This window comes from Balaenoptera musculus, chromosome 5, assembly GCF_009873245.2.
Source record: "Balaenoptera musculus isolate JJ_BM4_2016_0621 chromosome 5, mBalMus1.pri.v3, whole genome shotgun sequence".
Classification (NCBI taxonomy): Eukaryota; Metazoa; Chordata; class Mammalia; order Artiodactyla; family Balaenopteridae; genus Balaenoptera; species Balaenoptera musculus.
The window spans coordinates 53,037,395-53,060,963 of record NC_045789.1 but is presented as its reverse complement, the minus strand read 5'-3'; the positions used below and the strand labels follow the sequence as shown (position 1 = coordinate 53,060,963).

Below are 23,569 nucleotides of genomic sequence, written 5' to 3'. Positions count from 1 at the left end.
AGTATACCCAGTCAAATTGTACACTCTGAACTGAGGACTTATCATAAATGGTTTAGACTATCACTAGACTTGAAAGGAGGCAAACTTGAGTGGCAACACAAATTATTGCTTGACTCAAAGAAATCTCAACACGAAACAAAGATTATCAGGACAGTCTCCATTCCAAGTAATGAGTGGTAAGACAGAGCATGGATCCCAGAGTCCGTAAGAAGATCAGATAGTACCTGTTATCCAGGTAAATGCCCAAAATTCACAGTCTGAAGGTAAGTACCAGGGTTGGAAATATGATGTTATAGTATGATCTTTCCTGTAGAATTTTGACGTTCCCTTCATTCCAGGGATATAGATCCGTAAACTGATTCTTATTTGTAAATAGCAGGTGGTCATCACTCTCTCTAATGGTAGCTTGAGCCAGAGTTCTGTTCAGCAGACAAATTCTGTTCACCAGAATATTTTTGTATTTATATATCAAAAACCAATGTGATAAGACAGCCATTAACTTTCCTAAGGATATAATAATGAGCCTCACACAGAGATCACTTCTGGTTTGACCATTTCTCATGGAATCATTACCCCATTCACTATATCTCTGAAATTTTAAATTATCACTTTGCTTCGGAGTTTACCAGTTATCACTTGGTTTGGTGACACTAGTCTCCTTCCATTTCCCCTGAGGTTGGAAATACAATTTCAATTACTTTGCACCTCCCACTCGAGTTTTCGGTCAACTGTCGTTAGGCAGAAAATGTTTTTATGAAAGTTTATTCTTCATGGAAAATTTAAAGGAGAGTCATTTATGCTTTGTCTATAGACACAGGGAAGTGATGGGCCATTTGAACTAAGCATATCTATTTACAGATGTTTAAATGTTTCCATTTTGATTATGGTTACCAAACTGCCTTCTAGAGCTTGACAAATAACACGAGTAAAAGAAATGGTTGTGAAAAAATGGTGCTGACAGTGAACTGAAGAATGTATGCATTCCTCTTCTGCTACTCCTTCCAATACATTGTTGCCATGCAGGAGTACACAGGTCAAGTGTGACCGAATATTGGGAACTTCCAGTTTATATCAAGGTTGAATCCTGGTTATAGTGAAGCAAAAGTGAGAAGTGGGAAATTAAGGTAACGATTAGCTACAGTAAACAAAGAAATCATGATTTCATCATGAAAAAGAGGCACAGTGAGACTTTCAGGAGCATTTGGGATCTGGAGGTTCTCTAAATTTTCCATATCTTCCAATATATTTCACTTTCAGTAGTTGGGATCCTACTGTCCTAAATTTCACAAGACCTACTCAGTTTGAAAATTCAGGTCATTTTAATCACTATAGATTAAATGTTTGTGCTCCCCCAAATTCATATATTGAAGCCCTAATCCCCAATGTGATGGCATTTGGAGGCGGCATCTTTGGAGGCAATTAGGTCATGAAAGTGGAATGTCTATGAGTGGGATTAGTGCCCTTATAAGAAAAGATATGAGAGAGACGATCTTTCACTCTCTCGTATGAGGATACAGCCGTCTGCAAGCCAGGAAGGGAGCCTTCATCAGACAAGATCTGCTGGCACCTTGATTTTGGACTCCCAACCTTTGGAACTGTGAAAAATAAATGTTTGTTGTTTAAGCCATTCAGTCTGTGGTGTTTTGTTATGAAATCCTGAACTAAAACATTAAATTTATAATTCAAAAACTCCATCTTGGATTTTTCTTTTCAAAAATATAAGCTTTATGGTCATAAGTGGTGAAAGATCCACTTACATAGGACCATGAGGTACAGAAACTTGGTTCTCTTCTGTCAGGAATCTTATGGTTCCAAGTGACATAAATAAATCTTATCTCAAAATAATGTAAAGAAGAAAGGAATTTATTAATTCATGCAAATAAAAATTGCAAGAGTAGAGTACAGTGGGATTTAAGAACTTGAAGGTAGTCATTAACACTTTTGTTCAAACTTTGCCATCATTCTTCCGTGGACTGACTTACTTTGTAGATGTGGGTAGCTCACATCTCAGGGGTTTATGATCAGTCAGGTCCTATAATCCTAGAGGAAGTGATTATACTGCAGTTTCCCTGAGTGTCCATGCATCTATAGAGGAATGTTAATTTCCTCTGTTAGGTTCGAGAACTTCCCCCATTGGAGATGAGGGATTGTGGTATCATGATACTCTTGGCTTGGAACATACAGTCACTTCTTCATCCAAAAGCAATTAAAATATTCTAGCTACATTTTAAGATATACGAAATTGCAATTGTAGAAGTTCAAAATTAAATTTTGTATGTTATTTGAGTTTTCATTATTTTTTAAAAATTTCTTCCATGGGGAATAAATTTCAATGTTTTCCCATTTGCAAGCTTTGCTCTTAATAATTTAAGTAAGGCAGAACTTTTTTGGTTCTCTACTTGTTAAATAATTTGATCAAAGATTTTCAACTGATTGTTGAACAAAATGTAACCAAGTTTTGTACATTTCATTGTGTTTGTTTCCTAGGATTGCTATAACTCAAAAACACAAACTGGGTAGCTTAAAACAACAGAAATTTATTTTCTCAAAGTCTGGAGGCTAGAAGACTGAAATCAATGTATTTGTTAGGGCCATCTTCCCTCTGAAGGCTCTGGAGATTCTTCCTTGCCTCTTCGGAGCTTCTGGTGGTTACCAAGAATTCTTGGCATCCATAATTTGTGGTTGTATCTTATAATTACATCACTCCATTTTCTGCTTCTGCCTTCACATGGCTATCTTTCCTCTGTGTATGTCTGTGTATGTCTCTGTCCAAATTTCCCTTTTCTTATAATAACCACAGTCATTGGATTTAGGTCCCACTGTAATCCAGTATGACCTTATCTTAATTTGATTACACCTACAAACACCCTATTTCCAAATAAGGTCACATTCACAGGTACCAGGGCTTAGGACTTGAACATAACTTTTGAGGGGAAAAAGTTCCATGCACTATAGTCACTGATACAGAAAATTCAATATTTTTGTAGTATAGTTAGATCAGTTTTCATATTGGTCCTCTCAAAGACTCAGGCATTTCTTCAATCTAACTGGTAATTATTAAAGAGAAAATACATTCTGTCATGTTAAAGTATTTCTTTAAATTCAATATCAACTTTGTTACAATATTTTATGTTTATTCATTTTGTGTTTATATAATAAATATTTATAAATGTCTACAACTTCAGCTTCTATTTAGATTGATTGTTTACTGAAATTTGTTTGGAAGCAATTATAAATTATGTATATGCCTGTACCCTATGTAAATGGAGGTAAGGAAAGATGAAAGCAATGCAAGAACAACTTCACTACAAGTTGAAGGATAATCAGCAGGTGTGCTTTATCAGCACACAACATTTTTCCAGAAAGGCTGTGCATACCATGGGTTAATCTCAGGTGGTCTGGGTTGACTGTATGCTTGTCTCCAGAGTTACTGACCCTTGGCCAACACTATGCTATTTAATAACTGAAAGTAAATGATATTCTGTAACCATATGTCTGTGAGTTGCTTCCAGCAGGATATATCAGCCTGTCAACATTGTTTAGTAATAGTTGAATATGGTTTGAACCAGATTTCAGTGGAATCTAGGAGTGGAGGAGCAAATTGGGGTTTGGCTTTCAATGGTTAAGACTAGTCATGTAGCTAGAATATGCCTGCATGACTAGCTTATTGTAAGAGATCCTCACAACAAATATTTTTGAGCTTCCTGGTATTGAGGTGTTTTGCACACCCTCGATTATGGTTTAACATGTGAATATGAAACATATCTTTTGGTACCAAGCAGTGGAAGGATAAATAAAGTTTGCTCCTTAGATTTCAGTGCATACCCTTCTCCTGTTGTACTCTATCTTCCGCCTGTAATAAAGCTGTTCTGTTAATATAAACTGTTTGGGTCCTCTGAATTGTTTTAGCTATCAAAAATGGAAGGTGAGGGCTTCCCTGGTGGCGCAGTGGTTGAGAATCTGCCTGCCAATGCAGGGGACACGGGTTCGAGCCCTGGTCTGGGAGGATCCCACATGCCGCGGAGCGACTGGGCCCGTGAGCCACAATTGCTGAGCCTGCGCGTCTGGAGCCTGTGCTCCACAACAAGAGAGGCCGCAATAGTGAGAGGCCCGCGCACTGCGATGAAGAGTGGCCCCCGCTTGCCGCAACTAGAGAAAACCCTCGCGCAGAAACGAAGACCCAACACAGCCATAAATAAATAAATAAATAAATAAAAATTTAAAAAACACAAAACATAGATTATCTCATAAAATCCTTAAAAAAAAAAATGGAAGGTGATTATTGTGTAATGACCACCTCTGAATAATATACAGAGAATAAAGAAGGGAGACTTAATCTGCAAGTTCTCTCTTACCTCCTGCCTCTCATTTTAAAAATTTCAGCCCAGTGGGGACTAAAACTATGCATTTCACAGTAGCATTAGCCAACTATTCCACAGCTTCTGAGGAAACCGGGTTTTATGCCCTAGTATGTAATTACATTCAAGTCCAAAAGCAAAGAAGTGATTCTGCATTGGTGAGGCCCCAACCATAGGGAAAAGGAAGAAGGTAGGGTATGCACTGAGTGCCCACATCTAAATGAATTACCACAGAGTACTCATCTTCCAGGCTAAGGGAAAGAATATCACTAATACCTGAGAGCACTTTCTCACATTCCCTATCAAGTTCTACCTTCCCTCAGATAACCAATAGTCTAGTTTATCTCATCAGATATTAATTGCTCATAGATTCTAATAGATTCTATTTATGGGGTTGTACATTCCACTATATTTTGTGTCCAGTTACTGTCATTCAATGTTATTTATATAAAATTCATCCACGTTGTTTTGTGTGACAGTAACACATTCATGTTAATTACAGTATAATATCCCTTTGCATTGTATACCACAATTTGTTTATACAAAATACTGTTAATTCACACTTATGTTGATTTTAGTTTGGGATATTAATAATAACGTTGCTAAAAATATTGGTTAAATGTTTTAGAGCATATATGTGTATATATATATATATGTATAAATGTCTTTAGAGCAAACATATATAAATATGTATTTTATATATATATATATTTCTTTTGGTTATATACCTAAGAGTGAAACTGCTAGCCATAAGATAAGCAGATGTTTATCTTTGACAAAGACTAATGCAGGTTTCCAAGTTGCTTGTACCAGTTAACATTTATTTTAGCTTTGTTTTTCATTCCTTTTGTTTGCTTTTTTTTGCAAACACTTGGTATTACCAATTCTTTTCATTTCAGTCATTCTGGTGGTCGTGTCATTATATTATTCAGTATCTTTAATTTGTATTTTTTTCCGAGGACTAATGATGTTGAGCACTTTTTCATGTATTTATTGACCATTAAGATATCCTCTTTTGATGAAGTGCCTGTTCAGGTCTATTGTCTACATACTATTACATCAGTTGCCTTTATTATTGAAATATGCCCAATTAAATTTTGAGCAAGTTGGGGACTGGTTTCACACAAAAATTTATGCTTGGCCATATCACGTTTGGGATATTAATTAGGTACTCAGATGTGGAGGCAAAGAATGCAGTTGAGTAAGTGAGTTTGGGGTTCAGAAAAGAAGTAAGTTTGGAGACATACGTGTGGAAGCTCTGAGCTCATGAATGGACTTAAAGCCTTGGAACTGAACAACATCAACCAAAGTAAGGCTAACCTCTAGGGTACTCCAACCCTTAAAGTTTTGAAAAAGGAGAAAATGCCAAAAGGGAGACTGCAAACAAGTGGCTAGTGAGTTAAGAGAGAAACCAAGGGCTTAACAGGTTTAGGATTTCAAACGAAAAGAAGTGTGATATTTCAAAAAAGAAGGAATGATCAACTCTACGAAATAGCACTGAGAGGTTGGGTAAAATGAACACAGATTCATAAGATAAAAGTTATTGGTAATCTTCAAGAAAGTGGTTTCCATAGGAATAAAATCTTGATTGGAGCAAGCTAATGAGAGAATAACAAGTGAAAAAATGGACACAGCAGTTTGGATACTTCTTTTATGACAGTTGTCATAGAGTAACCTAAAGAACTGTCAAGGATAGAATTTTTCTTTAAAGATAGGAGATATGATGCCTAAGTACAGATTGGACTTGATCCTGTGGTGAGGAAAACACTGAGGATGCAGGAAAGATGAAATTAGACAAGTCACTGTGTAAACTCAAGGGGATGGAATTGTGTATAAAAATGTAGGATTTGGTAGACAGATAATTCATCACGATGAAACAATTACCCCACCGACAGAGACAATGGATATCAGAGCTTCACATAAGTCTGCTCTCTTGTGCATTAATGGCTAAAATCACATAACTCAGCTCATTCTGATTGTGATACTGGCTCTTGCTGCTCTGGTGTAAGTGAAGTCAGGAACATGGGGCAACCAGGAACACCTATCATGTACCGTGCAGTGCACTATTCACATTAAAACTTCAATAAAACCCCTTAAATTGACTATTTTATAGATGTAGAAATGGAACCTCTTAGAGGCTAACTTATGCAGCACCACTTAGCTACCACGTTATAGAGCTGTGATTCAGATATCACATTTGAAGCTTTTTTTTCCTATTTATTAGGTCATAAATTCCTAATTTATGACCATAAAATTTAACATCTAATGCTGGATACTTCTGAGAATGAAAGGCACAAGTGTAATAGTTCAACTGAGATAATAGGTATAAACCAAGACTTTCTAGAGTATATGCAGCATATGATCACCCTATCTTTTCCTCCACCTTTTAATATCCTCTGGTATTCAATTCAAAGCATTCTATTCAATTTCAATTTTTCCATGGCTATTTTTAATGCCAATAATAACTTTAAGTTAAAAATAAAGAGGCCAATTACATCTGAAAAATTATAATAAAGACAGGAAAGCTTAAATATGCCTAAGGATTAATTTATTGAAATGACTGGTTAAGAAAGAGATTCTTAAAGAAATAATAATAAACACAATTCCAGAAACTATTTTTATACATATTTTTGATATGTTTATGGTATTTCCCACTTAGAGTTGAAATTTTGTTGAATTAAACTTTTGAAAATATAGAGTTTATGAGTCAAATTCAAATTAAGATGAATGTCATATAAAGCATAAAATAAATAAAGGAATAAAGTTTCATTTTTTCCATGTCGACTCATTTAAAAATTATTTTGGTAGCATGATGCAAGGATTGAAAAGTTGCCACATTTCCAGTTGCAGTCAATTCTGTGGAATAGAGAACAAATATAGAATTGGTTATATGGTATAACTCTTCATCTCTCCCCATTTGTAATTTTGGTGCCACTAATTCATAAGAGAAATTTTATTACAAATGCACCATGTTGTGCCCTATCTTGGAGGCATATAAAAGTTCCTCTAAGACCAAATATCAGTTCATTTGGAATTGTTTTATGTCTACTGGGTCATGACCACAAAAGGATTCGCATCTTAAGAATCTCAAAACTATATTCTATTCCCTTTTTAAGCCTTATGTCTGGACTAAGAAACTATATTTTTACTCATGAATTAAAAGACAATATATAAATTTTAACTGATAACTAATTGAAGTTCATAAAGCCTAAGTTGGAAATGTGAATGCAGTTGATCTTTAAAATAAGCTCTAACATGTTTACATAAAAGTAGAAGAAATTATTTTCAGTTTTTCCTAAAAATGATGATAATCAAGCATAAGGATATAGGCAATTGAAAGAAAAACAATCAAATCTGTCAATAGCACATACATACAATTTTGAATTATTTGAAATATAAAAGATACAAAATTTCAGGTGCATAAATAATAGTCAGTCATTGAGAATAAATTGATAATTAATAATTAAGTTGGCATATTGATGGAAGTTGCCACTATTTGGGGCTTATCCAGGAAAATGAAATGTAAAAAGGTATTAACTATAAAAATGATCAGTCTATCTCCAAACTCCTAAAGCTTACCAAAAGTGAGGAGGGGGCATTAATTTTGAAATCCTCTTAGACCTTAAAAATTAAAAAATAAATGAATAAATATACAATTCACCTTTTGGCAAGAACACTTTCCCTAAGAATTTCATGAGTATTGAAATAAACACCTCAGTATTTTGCCCTCATATGCTCATACATCAAAAACAAGATGTGAAATGAGATATGTGGGGAAATAATTGTGCATAAGGAAAACTTCAAAATTGTAGAAAATAACAAACTTTCTTAGGTTTGTTATTCCCAACCAAATGAGATTATCAGATTTAATTCTGGCTTTAGTACACCTTAATCCTCTTTATCTAAATTATCAACAGACCAATTAAATCATAGTCCCTGAAATTATTTCTTCCCAATATTCAGTTTCTTCTACATAGAAAGAACAATTATATCAGAATCTCCATGGGTAAGCCTAGACATTGAGATTTGGTGGGGGGGGGGGGGGAAGTTCTCCAGGTTATTCTATTTGTAGCTAGTGTTGAGAACCACTGATCTAAACTATATGCATTTTGGAACCATTCATTATTCATTTTTTCTTTTATTCTAGAGCTTTCAATTACTCTAACATCATAAGTGAAACAGCACAATTAGTAAATTTGGACTTACAATAACAGGGTAGAGCCCCCGGATAGGACCATGTACAGGCTCCTGGTACAGCAAAAGGGCCTGGATGGGCATATGCCTCTGGATGTGGGGCACCACTTGCTGGGGAATAGGCAGGACTTTGGGCTGAGAAAGGGACGGCAGGGGCTGAGGAGGAAACATGGGGGTAGGAGGAAGAGGCTGGGGAGGCTGGTGCATCAAGGACTGGAGCAGAGGCAGAGGAAGGCGCAGATTTTCAAGATCAGTGAGAGGCAGGCTCTGGCTTTCAATAAAGGGCTCTACTGGAGATATAGGGAAGGGCATTTCTTTATGCTTAGGAAGGATAGTCTCCTTAGCTTTGGGGATTTCCATTATTTCAGGCTGAGGGAAAGGCACCACCACAGGGGGCTGAGCAAGAGTCAGGACGTTTTGTGGAAGGATAGGGGAAGGGATTGGCCCAGTGTAGGAATAGACTAGAGGCTGTGGCTGGGAAAAGTGGTGGATTTTATCCTGGCGTTCATCCTGGAAAGAAGGAAAAATAATCTTTGCGTCCGTAATTCAGTTATAATTGTCATTCATGATGAATTAGCCTCCTCGTTTTTGAACAATAATTCAGTGAAAAGAGAGAAAGAAAATCTTTCACTTACTTTGGTTAAGAAATTATTTGGGGTCCTGTGAAGATTAATGAGTAAAATGCTCACTAAGGGATTTCTCATTAACCCACTTCCTTCATAGATGAATCCACAGAGCCAAAAGAAATCAATGTTTGGAGATTTCAAGACTTGTTTCACCTTTTCCTGAGTTGCCTGCAGAGCTGTAGCTATATACTTTGGTCTTCAGAGGGTACAGACTTATCAACAATGTTGATAATAGTCAAAATTGTTTTCAGATAATGAATGAAGATCTATTTTTAAAAGACTTAAAGGGATAACTCCAAGGTTTATTTTTGTTTGTTTTAATGAAAAGTAAGTCTTAATTTGTTTTTTTAATTCAAGGAGTTACTTAACAACAGCAAACTTCTAGCACTACTTCCCTTGGTAGAAGGTGGTAATCTTGAGTCTTTAAAGAGGCATCAATTTGTAAATTCATTTCGATTTAGCAAATATTTGGTGTAAGTTCCAGACAATCTAACTTCATTCGTAAAACAGGAAAGCTTAAATATAGCGATTAGATAAATATGTTACCACAAAAGTAATATAATTACAGAATTTTATGTTGTTCCCAATCCTTATTTTTAAGCAAGCTGTGTTATTTAATAACTATGTGATGTTGCCACACAACTGTGTACTCAATTGTTCTGTATGTCACTTCTCTCATCTGCGTAATGGAAATACTTTTAGGAACTCCACGCATTCATAAATGGGAACATAAAAGCTACAGAATGCTAATGTAAAATCATTGAATATTCACTATGTGCCAGCTCATCCATCCTGGGGTTTTATGAATATTCTCAATTTACAGGTGAAGAAATTGAGGTACAGATAAACTTGGAGCCAAGGTTATACAGCTGATAAATGATCAAATTAGGATTTTTGCCACACTGCTTCCCTCCTCTCTTTCCTCACCATATCCATCTTGAGAATAAGGGGATCACAGACCCCTATCCAGAAATGTTCCTACCAATGTGCACTTATTGAAAACAGGTATACTATTAGTAAAATGAATAAATCAATAGTTATTCTTAGCTATTTATACTAAATTCTGGAAGCTGATTATGTGTTTAAAAATGTGCTTAAGTCGGGCTTCCCTGGTGGCGTAGTGGTTGAGAATCTGCCTGCCAATGCAGGGGACACGGGTTCGAGTCCTGGTCTGGGAAGATCCCACATGCCGCGGAGCGACTAGGCCCATGAGCCACAACTACTGAGCCTGCGCGTCTGGAGCCTGTGCTCCGCAACAAGAGAGGCCACGATACTGAGAGGCCCGCGCACCGCGATGAAGAGTGGCCCCCGCTTGCCACAACTAGAGAAAGCCCTCGCACAGAAACGAAGACCCAACACAGCCATAAATTAAAAATAAAATTAAAAATTAAAAAAAAACATGTTTAAGTCTTTAAAAATATTTTCACCTTCTCAAAGTTTAATTTCTTACACTGATGTTTATATTATTACCATTCTTTAGACTGAACATAATTATTATAAGTATGTTTGCATGTATTATGTTTCATTATAATTTTCAAAATGTACTAATCATGAAAAAATTACCTCTGTTTGCTGCTGTTCCTCATGTTTAAACTTCTCAACTTTCTGCTAAAAAACAATTACACATAAAGAAATGTTATTATTTGTAAAAATCAAACAGGAAATTTTGAAAATATGTACGTTTAAATATAACGGTTTTACCTTGTTGATGTGCGTAACAGATTCCTTCGGGGAAAAGAAAATAAAATCAGGTTTAGTTTTAATGAACAATTCTTAGTTGTCAACATACATCAGAAAATGAAGACATTTAATAGGCTAATGCAGACATATTGTTTGATAATATCATTATTTTAATTGCTGAAACTTTATGTTACACTCTTCTGAATAAATCTGTTGTATAAAAGAACAGATGACGCAGTCAAGAAACAAAAGAAAATTAGTGAGCATAATACCAAAAGAGGCATTTAACAGAAGCTAATTTCTCTCTATCACCCTGTTCCCTTCTTATGACAACAAATGATCTCTAATACCCTCATCTAGATCTAGAAGAATAGCCATTGAAAATATATGATAATAACCATTGATGCATTTGTTAATCATTCTTAGTTCCCTTGTTATGTTTAGGCTTCAAATGAATTGTAAGAAATACATACCCTCCCCTAAGGATCTTATAACCTTTGCAAAAAGACAAAGTATATTGATGTACCATTTAACTAACAGGTGATAACAGACCCAAAAAGAGTGGTGCAAGCATTAATATCTACATGACTCCCCCAGGCAGATTTAGGACTACACTAATTCTCACTGCCTCTTATTTACTAGATTGCTATTATAATAACAAAATATGTCCATTTGCATGTCTGCCCACTCTTTACTAAGTGCATCCCTCTTTCCAGTTTGTACCACAGCTCCCAGTCAAAGTCTGATACAGAAAGTGCTCAATAAATGTCAAAACAGTGAAAGAGGTTAACATAGAGAGAGTTCAAGATAGAAAAGAGGACTGTATAGTTCATCAAAAAAAAAAAAGCAGGGCACAGTGACACAATTCAAGTAACAGGCAAACTTAGAAACTGCTAGAATACTAAATCTTCTAGACATTTATTCTGTCTTTAAACATATACAGTGGAAATTTACATTAGTTACCTGTCAGAACATAGCTACATTGGCTTAACTGCCCTAATGTAACACAAAAAGAAAGTACAGTAGTTTTTTGTTCTAAATTTGGGAAATTGCCTCCGAATGATCGTTGTCTTACCTCGCTGCTTGAAAGGCTTTGCACAGTCTGTAAAGGAAAAAAGAAATCAACAATCAGCTGAGTCTTCTACTAGATCATCAGGAAGTGTTATTACTTTATGGTTGGAAATTTTTCTCTGAATAAAAATATCTTACCTCACCGGATACTTTGGGTTCTTCTTTCTATAGAGAAAAAAAGACACCATTTTAGTTCCCATAGCTAACCCATTATTAAACATTTTTCCTACCTAATTTTTACCTTCCTTATGGAGAGCTATTTCACAAATTTGAGGAATAAAAAATGTTATATGTCTTTTGAGAGACTTGTAATTGCTTTTACAGCTTTCAAATTTAGTACCTTTTTATTGGTATATTTTAATTTTACCTTAATGAAGAGTCTTTTTTATGGGTAACAGAAAAGGAGTTATTTTAATTTGTATTGAACACTTTTTATTATGATTATGAATATGTTTATGACTATTCATCTTCCGGAGTAGCATCCTCTGCTGAATATGTACAGGTAGGAATCAGCCCAGTTCCCTAGAGTAAGAGATATGTATATTTCATCACTGGAATAAGATATATTTATCAAGATTTCACATGCATGCAATTGTATTTGTGCAACATTACTCAATTTTTTGTTCTTATGTGTGTTTCTTCTTGTTTGTCTGCTGCTTATTGGTCTGTTTGCTTTTCCTTTAGGGACTGGTGGCACAATACTGTAGAAGCATTTGACCCAGATTTGTGGTCCTATAGGATTCTGTTGAGATAGTGGGTGAATGTAAATGATTTTCTTAGAAGTCAAAAAAAAATCTGAGATTCTGCATTATTTATACATTTAAAATGTTGGTAATACTACATTCTGCAAATAGGCAGATAGTACTATTTCTTAGTTATTTCAAGATATTTTCTGTACTTACCTCTCCTGCAAGGGCAAGAGCCACCAAGCAGGCAAGGATGAGGACCTTCATGGCTATCAAGTCCTGTGAATGGGGAAATGAGGAAACGGTATATTACTTGTCAATCTAATATATTTTCTTATTTAGGTAGGATTACTTTCCTTTAAAAGAAACCAAAGATAATGTAAAATAAAAATGTCTGGGGACTTCCCTGGTGGTCCCATGGTTAAGACTCCATGCTTCCACTGCAGGGGGGCGGTTCAATCCCTGGTTGGTGAATTAGGATGCCGCATTCCACATGGTGCGGCCAAAAAAAGAAAAAAAAAAAAAAAGAAGAAGAAAATGACTGTATTTTAGAAAAAATACTAATAGAAGTTTTATCATATGACCAAGGTCAAAATCTACTATGGCTCCTTAATCTTACATACCAAGTTTATATTTCATTGCCAGCCATTCAGATATTTTCAGCTAACAGCCCTATCCTACTTTACTCGTTTTCATCTCATTCACAGTACTTATGAGGGCTTTTTTGAAAGACAGAAAAAAAAGTTACAAATATTTACAGAAAGATTAATTAGTTGATTCATTTATTCAAAAATATTCATTTAGGGGCTTCCCTGGTGGTGCAGTGGTTAAGAATTCGCCTGCCAATGCAGGGGAGACAGGTTCGAGCCCTGGTCCAGGAAGATCCCACATGCCAAGGAGCAACTAAGCCCGTGCACCACAACTACTGACCCTGCGCTCTAGAGCTGCGAGCCACAACTACTGAGCCCACGTGCCACAACTACTGAAGCCCGTGCTCTTAGGGCCTATGCTCCACAACAAGAGAGGCCACCACAACGAGAAGCCTGCGCACTGCAATGAAGAGTAGCCCCCGCTCACTGCAACTAGAGAAAGCCTGCTCACAACAACGAAGACCCGTTGCAGCCAAAAATAAATAAAAATAAAATTTAAAAAATATATATATTTATTTAGCACCTTTTATTGTCAGACATTGTTTAGGTGCTGGGATTTTAGCAGTGAACAAAATATTAAGGTTTCAGTCCTGTTGGAGCCTCAGTTCTATTGAGAGTCAACTGATCAAAGAAAATGTATACAAAGAAGAAGATCATATTTTATTTTTATCTTTTCTCTACTGAACTAAATGATTTCCATGGGTATTTGGCTTATTCATATCTCTTTATTTCCAATAAGACCACCATTTTCATTTTAGCATTTCTTTTATTTGCTCCACTTATCCAGACATTTTCTAGGACTGATTGGATTGTCTCTTCTCCATGTATATCCACCTCTCAGTCTTCATCCCCACACGCCTAATGCCATCTCTTCTCCTTTGTCGCACATAATTTTAGAGATCATACACTCCGTTTATTTTCTCTCCGTGAAAATGTGTACTTATCCCTTGATGATTTACCAAGGTGTCAGGTTCTTTTGTCCAGTCCCCACTCTAGGCTACTTCTCCTTGGAGCATAACATAAAATATGTTATCACTTTTGACCAAAATGTACTAAATGGTTGGTCTTGTTGCATTTCTATAAGTTCTTGTAAAAAATAATGTTTGTGTCACCAATATCCCTTGACACACAATCATCAATCCCAGATTTTCAAACTAAATTAAGAAATTTTTTTCTAGATTTTTCTCATGGGTGATAATTCTATATTAATTTTACTTTACCTAACACTTCTATAAATTTCTAAATAATTTTTTATTGTCATGACTCAAAAAAAGAGTATGGTACTATATTAGAATTCATTACAAGTAGGGAGAATATTATTATATTTTCTTTATTTTATAATTAGCATTTTATATACAGATTTTCAAGCAAGAATTTTATTATTGTCTAATATACTTTGAGCTATTCTTTCTTTCAGATCATATTTTTCCTTAATTTTTGTTTCCTGGTCAGATCTAGAATTTTTGTACAAAGTAAAACACTTTGTTTCTCTTTAACTTAATTCTGTGTTTCATGTATCTATTTTTATATTTTCTAAATAGTATAAACTAAATGATAAACTGGGAATTTGGATGTTCTAAACAATTTTGTTAAATACACTCTTCTTCTAAAAATATTGTCCATTTCTTGACTCAGTATGCTACTTCTATAAACTATTTGTTGGCTAATGCTTTCTCAATAATAATTATTCAAATCCCCATACTATAAATTAAATGTGTTTGCCTTTATGGTTGTGGTATGTTTAATCAAACTGAAAAATATTTACTTCAAGAAATAGATCTTTTAATATAGCCTGTTAACTAGTCATGTACTAAAGAAAATAGCAATCACTGTTACTACATTTTGTTAGACTCAGAAAACATATGCTGTCATTATAATTTTTATCAAATCTTTATAGGTACTTCTATTTTTTTTCAACCTAAGTGCTAAACATATTGTTAGCACTACCTTAAATACTCTAACGTTTAAAGATATATTTTAAGCAATTATATTCTTTCTATATCTCAACTTAGTTTGAAATAAAGATGAGGAGAGGATACATTGAATTTATATCTGAAATTCTTACCTTTTTTCTGAAGTAGAGGAAAAGAAGTGAAGGAGGAGCTGAGTGGATAATGGTCTGCTTTTGTGGCTCTTTATATACAGTATTTAATGCCATGCTAATTTTGTGGTTGAAATAAAATCAATAGTGAGTTTGAATTCCAAGAAGTCTGCATGATTAGAAAATGAATTCTTCCTATTATCTCTCCCCAGAAATTCTGGGGAGCATTTTAACAAGGGAATAATTCACAATCTGATAAAGGAAATGACACTGTCCAGTAACTACAGACATTGGCTGGGGGACAGTGATGTTCTGGCCCAGTCCCCAAGTTATTGTAACCACAATAAAGTCTCTTTAGTACTTGGTGGGTCTTCAAGATCTTAATTGTGGGGAAATTCTAATAGACACCAGAAAGACACAAGCCACACAAAAGACACAGTTTGGTGCTAACCTGAATAGCTGTTAGTGTTTTATGCTGTAATGGAGAAAATGACAAGCTAACAAGTCCATGATGGTAGCTTAGACCCGAAGAGGGAAGAGAGTTATAGGCTAAAAGGAAAGGAAGAATAGGGTCTTGAATAAGAGAAGGAAGTCACTACAATTAAATCAAGTAGTGAATCTGGGTCATGAATTGCAAGGATTGAGATGATTGCAAGCACATTGAGATGAGAAGAGAGAAAGAGAAAGGGGTCAGATAATGATGGGCAAAGCATGAAATGATCCTAAGGAACGTGAATTTTATTCTCTAGATAGTGGGGATTTGTTGAAGGGTTTTAAGACAGAAAGTAACATTTAAAGAATACTTCTACAAAATGAATGATAGTGGTACAAATTCATTAAAACGAGGCAGCTCAGGTTTGGCCTCATATCTTTTACAGTGAGTCAATGTTTATCAGCTAGTATAGATGGAAGGACAAATGAGGGAAGGAAGAAAGAAAATGAAAACCCAGACAGGAGGGGGGTCTTACTCAAAGTACTACAATAGAGTCTGAGCCAGACCTCAAAAGTACTTTTTAGGTGCCCATTTACAAAAGCAGTCTTCAAGTTTCTTTGCCTCTTTAGCAACTGATGTTCATAAATGTAGTTGTATTTGACACTACTCATTTTTAGAAGGTTTGTTTCTTCTATTCATTGCCTGTAATAGATATATTCAGGGCTTCAGGACAGATAGATGCCCTTCTAAAGTAAGCACTTTAACATAATTAATATTTTTTCTTCACAATATACTTTGCATTCATATCATGCTAGATGTGTGTGGAAGAGGAACACATCTGACTGTCATACAAGTTTTGTATTGCTTAGAAAACCCAAGTCAATGTCTGCTATGTATTTGAATTATTCAGGTAATCTTCATTCTAAGACTGTTCATAGGGAGCCAGGAGGAAGCCATGAAAAGAAATGATAAAATGACTCCAGTGTCATAGGTATAACTAGCAAAGGCCTTGGCTGTTCCACGTGCCTTTATGTGTTAGCTCTCGGTTGCCAAGGCCACAGCCAAAAAAGTGTGACTTCTGAGAAAAGGAATACAAAAGCAAGCATGCCCTACCCACTCAACACTTCCTTTTTATTTTCTCAGCAAGATATTTTACATATTGTGCAATAAACACAGCATTGCCTTATGACTGTCTCTCACCAAGTTTGAATTATATTAATTGATACAGTTATGGACTCAATTGGGCCAGAAAAGTAGGTAAAACCTTGATCAAAGAAAGCACTAACAATACACTAGAGAAAGGAGCTTGTCCAAGGGAAAATTAAAAAGCCTGAGATTTAAGATAACATCAGGTGCCACTGGCCATGTAAGCTTCAGAACACAGGACCAATAAGAAGCAAAGCGTCATGTGGGCAACTCAAGCTTTTGCAATGTATAACTTAAGAGTTGCCATTTTTATAAGGCAAAATGAGAATTTCATACAGGGAAATTTTATAAGATAATCCTGGGTGAGGAGCAAGATATAATCTAAGCAAGATGTTCTAGTACTATTTGCTATAAGCAGAATTTGTTCAGCCAAAGCTTTTTCCCATATTGAATGATGGATCTGAAATATGCAGTCATGCGTTTTGGATATATTCTAGCTGAAATCATGTAAGTAATACCCTCAAGAAAGAGAGCAATAGAAAAGCTGGATAAAGAGTACAATAAAGGGACCAAAAAATGTTCGGCAAATAAGAACTAGAAGAGATATCGGGAATTCCCTAGTGGTCCAGTGGTTAGGACTCTGCGCTCCCATTGTGGCGGGCATGGGTTCGATTCCTGGTCAGGAAACTAAGATCCCGCAAGCTGTGTGGCATGGCCAAAAAAAAGTTAAGAGATATCATCCATATGATGTCTTAAATATATTTTAGAGAAGAGGAAACTGAGGACCTGGGAATTTGTATTATTTTTTTCAGGATACTATAGCTATTTAGAGATAGAGCTGTTAACTAAAAACTTCAGTTTCCTAAAAAATATTTGAGGTACTGTTTAATAATTTCCAAAACATGGGGGCAGGGAGAAGGAAAATAAATAGGATTTATATAATAATTCAGACTTAGGAACAACAGAACACAGAATTAATTCTGACAAATTATTAGGTAGGGATAGATAGTTTAGCTTAGCATTATTTATATAGATGGAGTATTTTAATTCTTTCCATGAGATTATCCAAATACAATAAAATAACATCTTATTTATGTGAAATATAGCTATTAAGATTAATTTAAAAAGTTAATCAAGAATCAGGGAATAAGAAATATGTTCTGTGAGCAAGCAGACACCATGAAAGCATAAAACCCAGAACCCTGATTCATAGGACACACTCTTAATCCTAATTACTCTCCCTTTACATATGATCATAAAACTTCACTCAAGTTCAAGACACATTTATTGAGCACATACTACATGCTAGACCAGTATTTTTCAACCTTCATACTATTGATATTTTGGGCAGGAGAATTCTTTGTTGTGGGGGTTATCCTGTGTGTTGTAGGATGTTTAGCGGCTTCCCTGGCCTCTACCCATAAGATGCCAGTAGCACCAACCACACAGCTATTAGAACCCAAAATGTCTCAAGAAATTTCCAAATGTCTCCTGGGGCAGGGCGGTGAAAAATCATCTCACATTTAGAAGCACTGTACTGGATGACTTGAAAAGTCACACAAAGAAAAAAGACAAAGATGGTGTGGTTCCTGCTCATTATCAGATCATAAATGTGGAAGGACATATGACTACATTTTGTCATGAAAGTAATTTCACCACTCCATAATTTCATCCTGCCTACTTTCTTATACCGTTTCCTACCTACTGAATAAACCCCTTTTTATATCTGAAGCCAAACATTATTTGGTTTCATCAGAATCTAGGACCTTTCAACCATCCTGTCAGTGCTTCAGTGTCTTTGAATTCCTTATGTCTATATGCCCCTCTTTTCCCAATTTGAATTTCAAGGAAATTGCTATTATCACACTTGTATACAGACATTCAAAACCCCTACTTGTCTCCAATTTTACTATACTGTCTTACCTAAATCATATCCCAGGTTAATCCGAATTCTACCTTCTGTCCCTGTGAATGTAGCTGACAAAAAACACTCAACCATGACAATTGTTCTCACTATAAAATGAAGTGCAGCAGTCACATATTCTCCCTGACTTTCTTAGACTATTTAACATTCAAAGCAACAACACCTCTACATACTGCCTTTCATTGGTTTCCTGTCACTCCCAGATTAAAATCCAAAAGTCATTACAATGACCTAAAATACCTTACATCATCAGGCCCCCTGTTGCCTCTTTGACCTCATGTTCTGTGTATTCTCCGTCTAGTTCCTGCTCTGTCCTGCTGGCCTCTTTGCTATTCCTTGAGCACAGTAGGTGAGCTGCCACCTGATAGCTTTCCATTGGTCATTTCCTCAGTCCAGAATTCTTTCCCCAGATAAATGCATGCACCACTCCCTACTCTTCTCTTATGTCTCTACTTAATTGTTCTGTGAGGCTTTTCCTGGCCATCTTCCCCAGTACTCCTCCTGACATTTCCTACCCCACTTCCTTTACCTATTTTTCTTCTTTTCATATAATATAATGTAAATACTATACATTTTACTTTTTATCGTGATTTTTTTTTTTTTTTTGCTACTTGTCTTCAATTGTTTGTGTTTCTGTAGCCCTGTACACTTATAAATCTGTTTCCCTTAAAAGAATGTAAGTTTCATGAGGGCTATATCCCAGGAGCCTAGAATAATACATCTAGTTACTTTTAAATAAGTTTAAGTAGTTTATGTAATAAAATTAAATTCATTTATTTACATAGTTTAAATGACTGTTGACTGAGTAAATGAATTAATTAAGATGTGACTGACTAAAATACAGCATCAGTGTAAATACTCTCTTAAAGAAAACACCAAATAAGTAAGCACTAGACCTACCTGAGGCTTGGAGGATATTGTCACAGAAATGTTCAAATTTCAACTTTGTCTTGGAAAATACATAGGAGTTTGTTAGTCAGAGAATGTGAAGAGAGAGCATTCTCTGTCAGAAGGTATTATACATAGGAAAGACGTGAAGACATGGAATTATGGAATGGAAAAGTTATATATGAGACATAAGGAGAGGCAAGAAGTAAGGCCAGAAATATCTCCCCAGAAAGCTGTGAAATGGTCTTGAATGCTGTGTTAAGACCTTGGATATTATTCCATATGTAATATGAAACCATTAAAATAGTTTTTGCAGTAAAATGGCTTGTCACAACAGTTTTTGCAAAATAATTCTGAGAATAATGTGGATAATGACCTAGAAAAATGTCAGGTTAGAAGTGGAAAGACCAATTAGGAAACAAATTACAGTTACCTAAGAAAGAAGAAAAGACGTGAATGAGGTGAAAGTTGAATGTACAAGTTATGGAGCAAAATCCACAAATGTAAATCTTTTCAGTTGTTCATCTAAGCATTTGATGGTAACTGGTAGGAGAAAACTGGTGATGTAGCTGAAGAAACAGGAAATTATGAGATAGTATTTGTAGAATATAGGATGGGGCAAAACTGATGTTTTGTCTAGGCTAAAGAAAGACCACTGGAAATAAAGCAAAGATGTAAGAGAGAAAAGGGATAAAATAGAAGGGTGATGATCATGTAAGAGACCTTAAGAGCAGATCTACCCAAGACAAATGACTGATTCAGAGCTTCTCTGGAGAGAGAGAAATGAACAAGCATGGTCGTGAAGCCCCCACGCTAATGGATGGAGATGCAAAAATGACTAAAACAGATCAGATATCTTGCCCTCAGGAAACAAAGCTTTTTAAATAGATCCATACAAAACATTATGACTGATAAGCAGTCATAAAAATGCATAAGCAAAACAATATGGTTAATAGGAGACATAATAATCAGAAACAGGAAGAAATAGCAATTTCAGGAAAATAATTTTATGGTGCTGAACTACTTTAAATTAGTCAATGACTGTAAATAACATATATATATATATTGATTATATTTAGTGTTTCAGAATGTAGTAAGGTGTGGTAAATTTTTAAAATTCTTCTACATAAAATAATTAGGAAATTTTAAAAATATCATTATGCTTAAAAGTTAATTTTTAAGTTGATTCCACTTAGCTTGCCAGAATGATTCATTCTCCAGTAACACAGAATCACATTTGTGATCTCTTTATTTTAGCAAACCCAGCCCTTCAATGTGTTTTTTGGTGAATAAGATATTTTAAGGCATGTTTCAATTTTGTTGATAGCCTGTAAATATCAAAAGAATTCACATTTTAAAAAATCCAGACTTCTGATTTATCTCCTAAAATAATTTGAAGAATCTGGTAATACAGAGTATTAATTTTTCTGTGTCAAAAACTGGCTGGAGCTGATTATTGACTGCTTCCTTTGACCCAGGCTCGAACTTTCTAGGAGGCCATAATCCATATTTTATCTTACCGTTTTTATGTCTAGCGCTGTTTTATTCATTTAAATCACTTGGTTGGTCTCTACGGTTATTTGAATTTGTAAATATTTTCTGATTTAGCATCTTCCACCTAAAAAATAATATTTTCTATTACATACACTATTGTTAAACTTTTCAAAAATACACACACACGCATATATTTAATTGACACCATCTTACAGATGAAAAACCTGAAGACAAAACTTATCTACTCAGTTTATAGTGCTAATAAGTAGTGGATACGAGTCATTACATTGTGTGGCTTGTCATTCAGGTAGACCAAGTTTTTACATTTGATAGATGGCTACCAAGCTTCAGTTCTTCATTCATTCAAATTATGAAGCACATTTATTTTTATAATAATGCAATTTTATTACATACCCAAATGTTTTTCAGATACGTGTTCAAAGAAAATAGAAAACAGATCTGTGAAATTCTTTTTGCCTGTAGCCAACTAAATTTATGCAAATGAGAAAATGAGACTAGGAAAGACTTAAGAACTTCCTTGAACCAAAAAACTAGACCATGGCAGAGGCGAGGCTATGTAAAAACAGAATGTTAATAATCAATACATGTAATAACAGCTTCATTTCCTCTAATCATGTTCTAAATCATCCTGTATGAAATACTCCTTAGAATATGTGGGTACAAAAATTGGTCAGAAAAACAACATGTGATCACAGTGAGTTCTTCTTAGAATTCACATAGGTTACTTGTATATTAAACCACGGAATTACCACATGATGGAGAAAACAAGGTTTAAATAGTATTAAGATAAACTATCTCAGCACATTCACTGTCTGGACTTTTCTTTGTTTTACAAAACAAGGTAATATTTTCATATATCCTTTCTCTCATACTTCTTACCTATGAAGAATAACTGTACAACAAATAATATTATTCAGAAAAAAATACAAACAGTATTTTAAAAGATAATAAAATGTTTTAAAGAAGGTTTCTTCTAATTAGCCCAAGACTCTTATTTACCATTTTTTACCAGGTTTTTCTTGATGAAACTGACATTTAGACACTAGAAACAGTTTATTATATTGGTTTTACTTTATTATTATGTGCTCAGACCTTGCCTTTTGATCAGGGCATTCAAAATGAAGATTATAGAAACTCAGGAAAATCTTCATCTGTAAAATAGAAAAAAAATTATTCACCTTACATTACTCTGGTGCAGAAAATACACATAACATACCTAGCAGAGTGAAAATAGCAGATGCTGAGTGATTAGTAGATCTTTTGTTTTATTTTTTAAACCTACATTTTAAGAAAATTTGTTTCTCATTTAATTTTTTATGATACAATTTATTTCATTAATCTAAAGAAAATTCCTAATTATAACATATTGAGAACAGCTGTGGTGAATAAGCTTATTTCACATCATTAAATGTCACACAATATTAAAGATGTTTTAATAAAAGTGTCCTTTGTTATATGAAATTTAACTTTAATGTGCAATGTTAGGGAAAATACCATTTTAATCTGTCTACTTAAATATAAGTAAATTTATTTATTTATATCAAAACTATGCAACAAATATACTATATGAAAAAGAGAAATTATGCAGCTTACTACTTGGAAATTATTTATTAATGCAAATCTTAAGATAGAAAATTGAGGGGAGGAGCTGCAAGATGGCAGAAGAGTAAGACGCGGAGATCACCTTCCTCCCCACAAGTACATCAGAAATACAGCTACATGAGGACCAACTCCTACAGAACACCTACTGAACGCTGGCAGAAGACCTCAGACCTCCCAAAAGGCAAGAAACCCCACGTACCTGGGTAGGGCAAAAGAAAAAAGAAATAACAGAGACAAAAGAATAGGGATGGGACCTGCACCAGTGGGAGGGAGCCGTGAAGGAGAAAAGGTTTCCACACACTAGGAAGCCCCTTCGCGGGTGGAGACTGCGGGTGGCAGAGGGGGGAAGCTTCGAAGCCACGGAGGAGAGTGCAGCCACAGGGGTGCGGAGGGCAAAGCGGAGAGATTCCCGCACAGAGGCTCGGTGCCAACCGGCACTCACCAGCCCGAGAGGTTTGTCTGCTCACCCACCGGGGCGGGCGGGGGCTGAGAGCTGAGGCTTGGGCTTTGGTCAGATCCCAGGGAGAGGACTGGGGTTGGCAGCATGAACACAGCCTGAAGGGGCTAGTGCACCACAGCTAGCCGGGAGGGACTCCGGGAAAAAGTCTGGAGCTGCTGAAGAGGCAAGAGACTTTTTCTTGCCTCTTTGTTTCCTGGTGCGTGAGGAGAGGGGATTCAGAGCACCGCCTAAACGAGCTCCAGAGACGGGCGCGAGCCGCGGCTATCAGCGCGGACCCCAGAGACGGGCATGAGAC

The 23,569-nt window shown here is 35.5% G+C and overlaps 1 protein-coding gene across 2 annotated transcripts; it reads right to left on the bottom strand.

Annotated features, from left to right (window-relative positions):
* Positions 1 to 6,889: 6,889 nt before the first annotated feature.
* CSN2 (casein beta) lies at positions 6,890 to 21,306 on the bottom strand. Of its 2 annotated transcripts, none has more exons than XM_036853046.1 (9): positions 21,218 to 21,306; positions 12,832 to 12,894; positions 12,068 to 12,094; positions 11,934 to 11,960; positions 10,880 to 10,903; positions 10,742 to 10,783; positions 8,565 to 9,062; positions 7,938 to 7,979; positions 6,890 to 7,214 (listed from the first exon to the last, which is right to left on the bottom strand). In XM_036853046.1, exons 1-8 carry the CDS (start codon positions 21,245 to 21,247, stop codon positions 7,974 to 7,976), a joined length of 717 nt encoding a protein of 238 aa, XP_036708941.1. In that variant the 5' UTR covers positions 21,248 to 21,306; the 3' UTR covers positions 6,890 to 7,214; positions 7,938 to 7,973. The 2 variants fall into 2 exon arrangements, with proteins under 2 accessions (XP_036708941.1, XP_036708940.1); XM_036853045.1 differs by lacking the exon at positions 21,218 to 21,306 and adding an exon at positions 15,331 to 15,418 and having other exon boundaries at positions 6,892 to 7,214.
* Positions 21,307 to 23,569: the final 2,263 nt, after the last annotated feature.

Coding starts and splice junctions, on each gene's coding strand:
- CSN2 (XM_036853046.1), bottom strand. CDS start 21,247: ATGAATAAAACAGCGCTAGACATAAAAACG. Junction 12,095..12,831: donor CTCTTGCCCTTGCAGGAGAG/GTAAGTACAGAA, acceptor TTTTCTCTATAG/AAAGAAGAACCCAAAGTATC. Junction 10,784..10,879: donor CTGTTACGCACATCAACAAG/GTAAAACCGTTA, acceptor GTTTTTTAGCAG/AAAGTTGAGAAGTTTAAACA.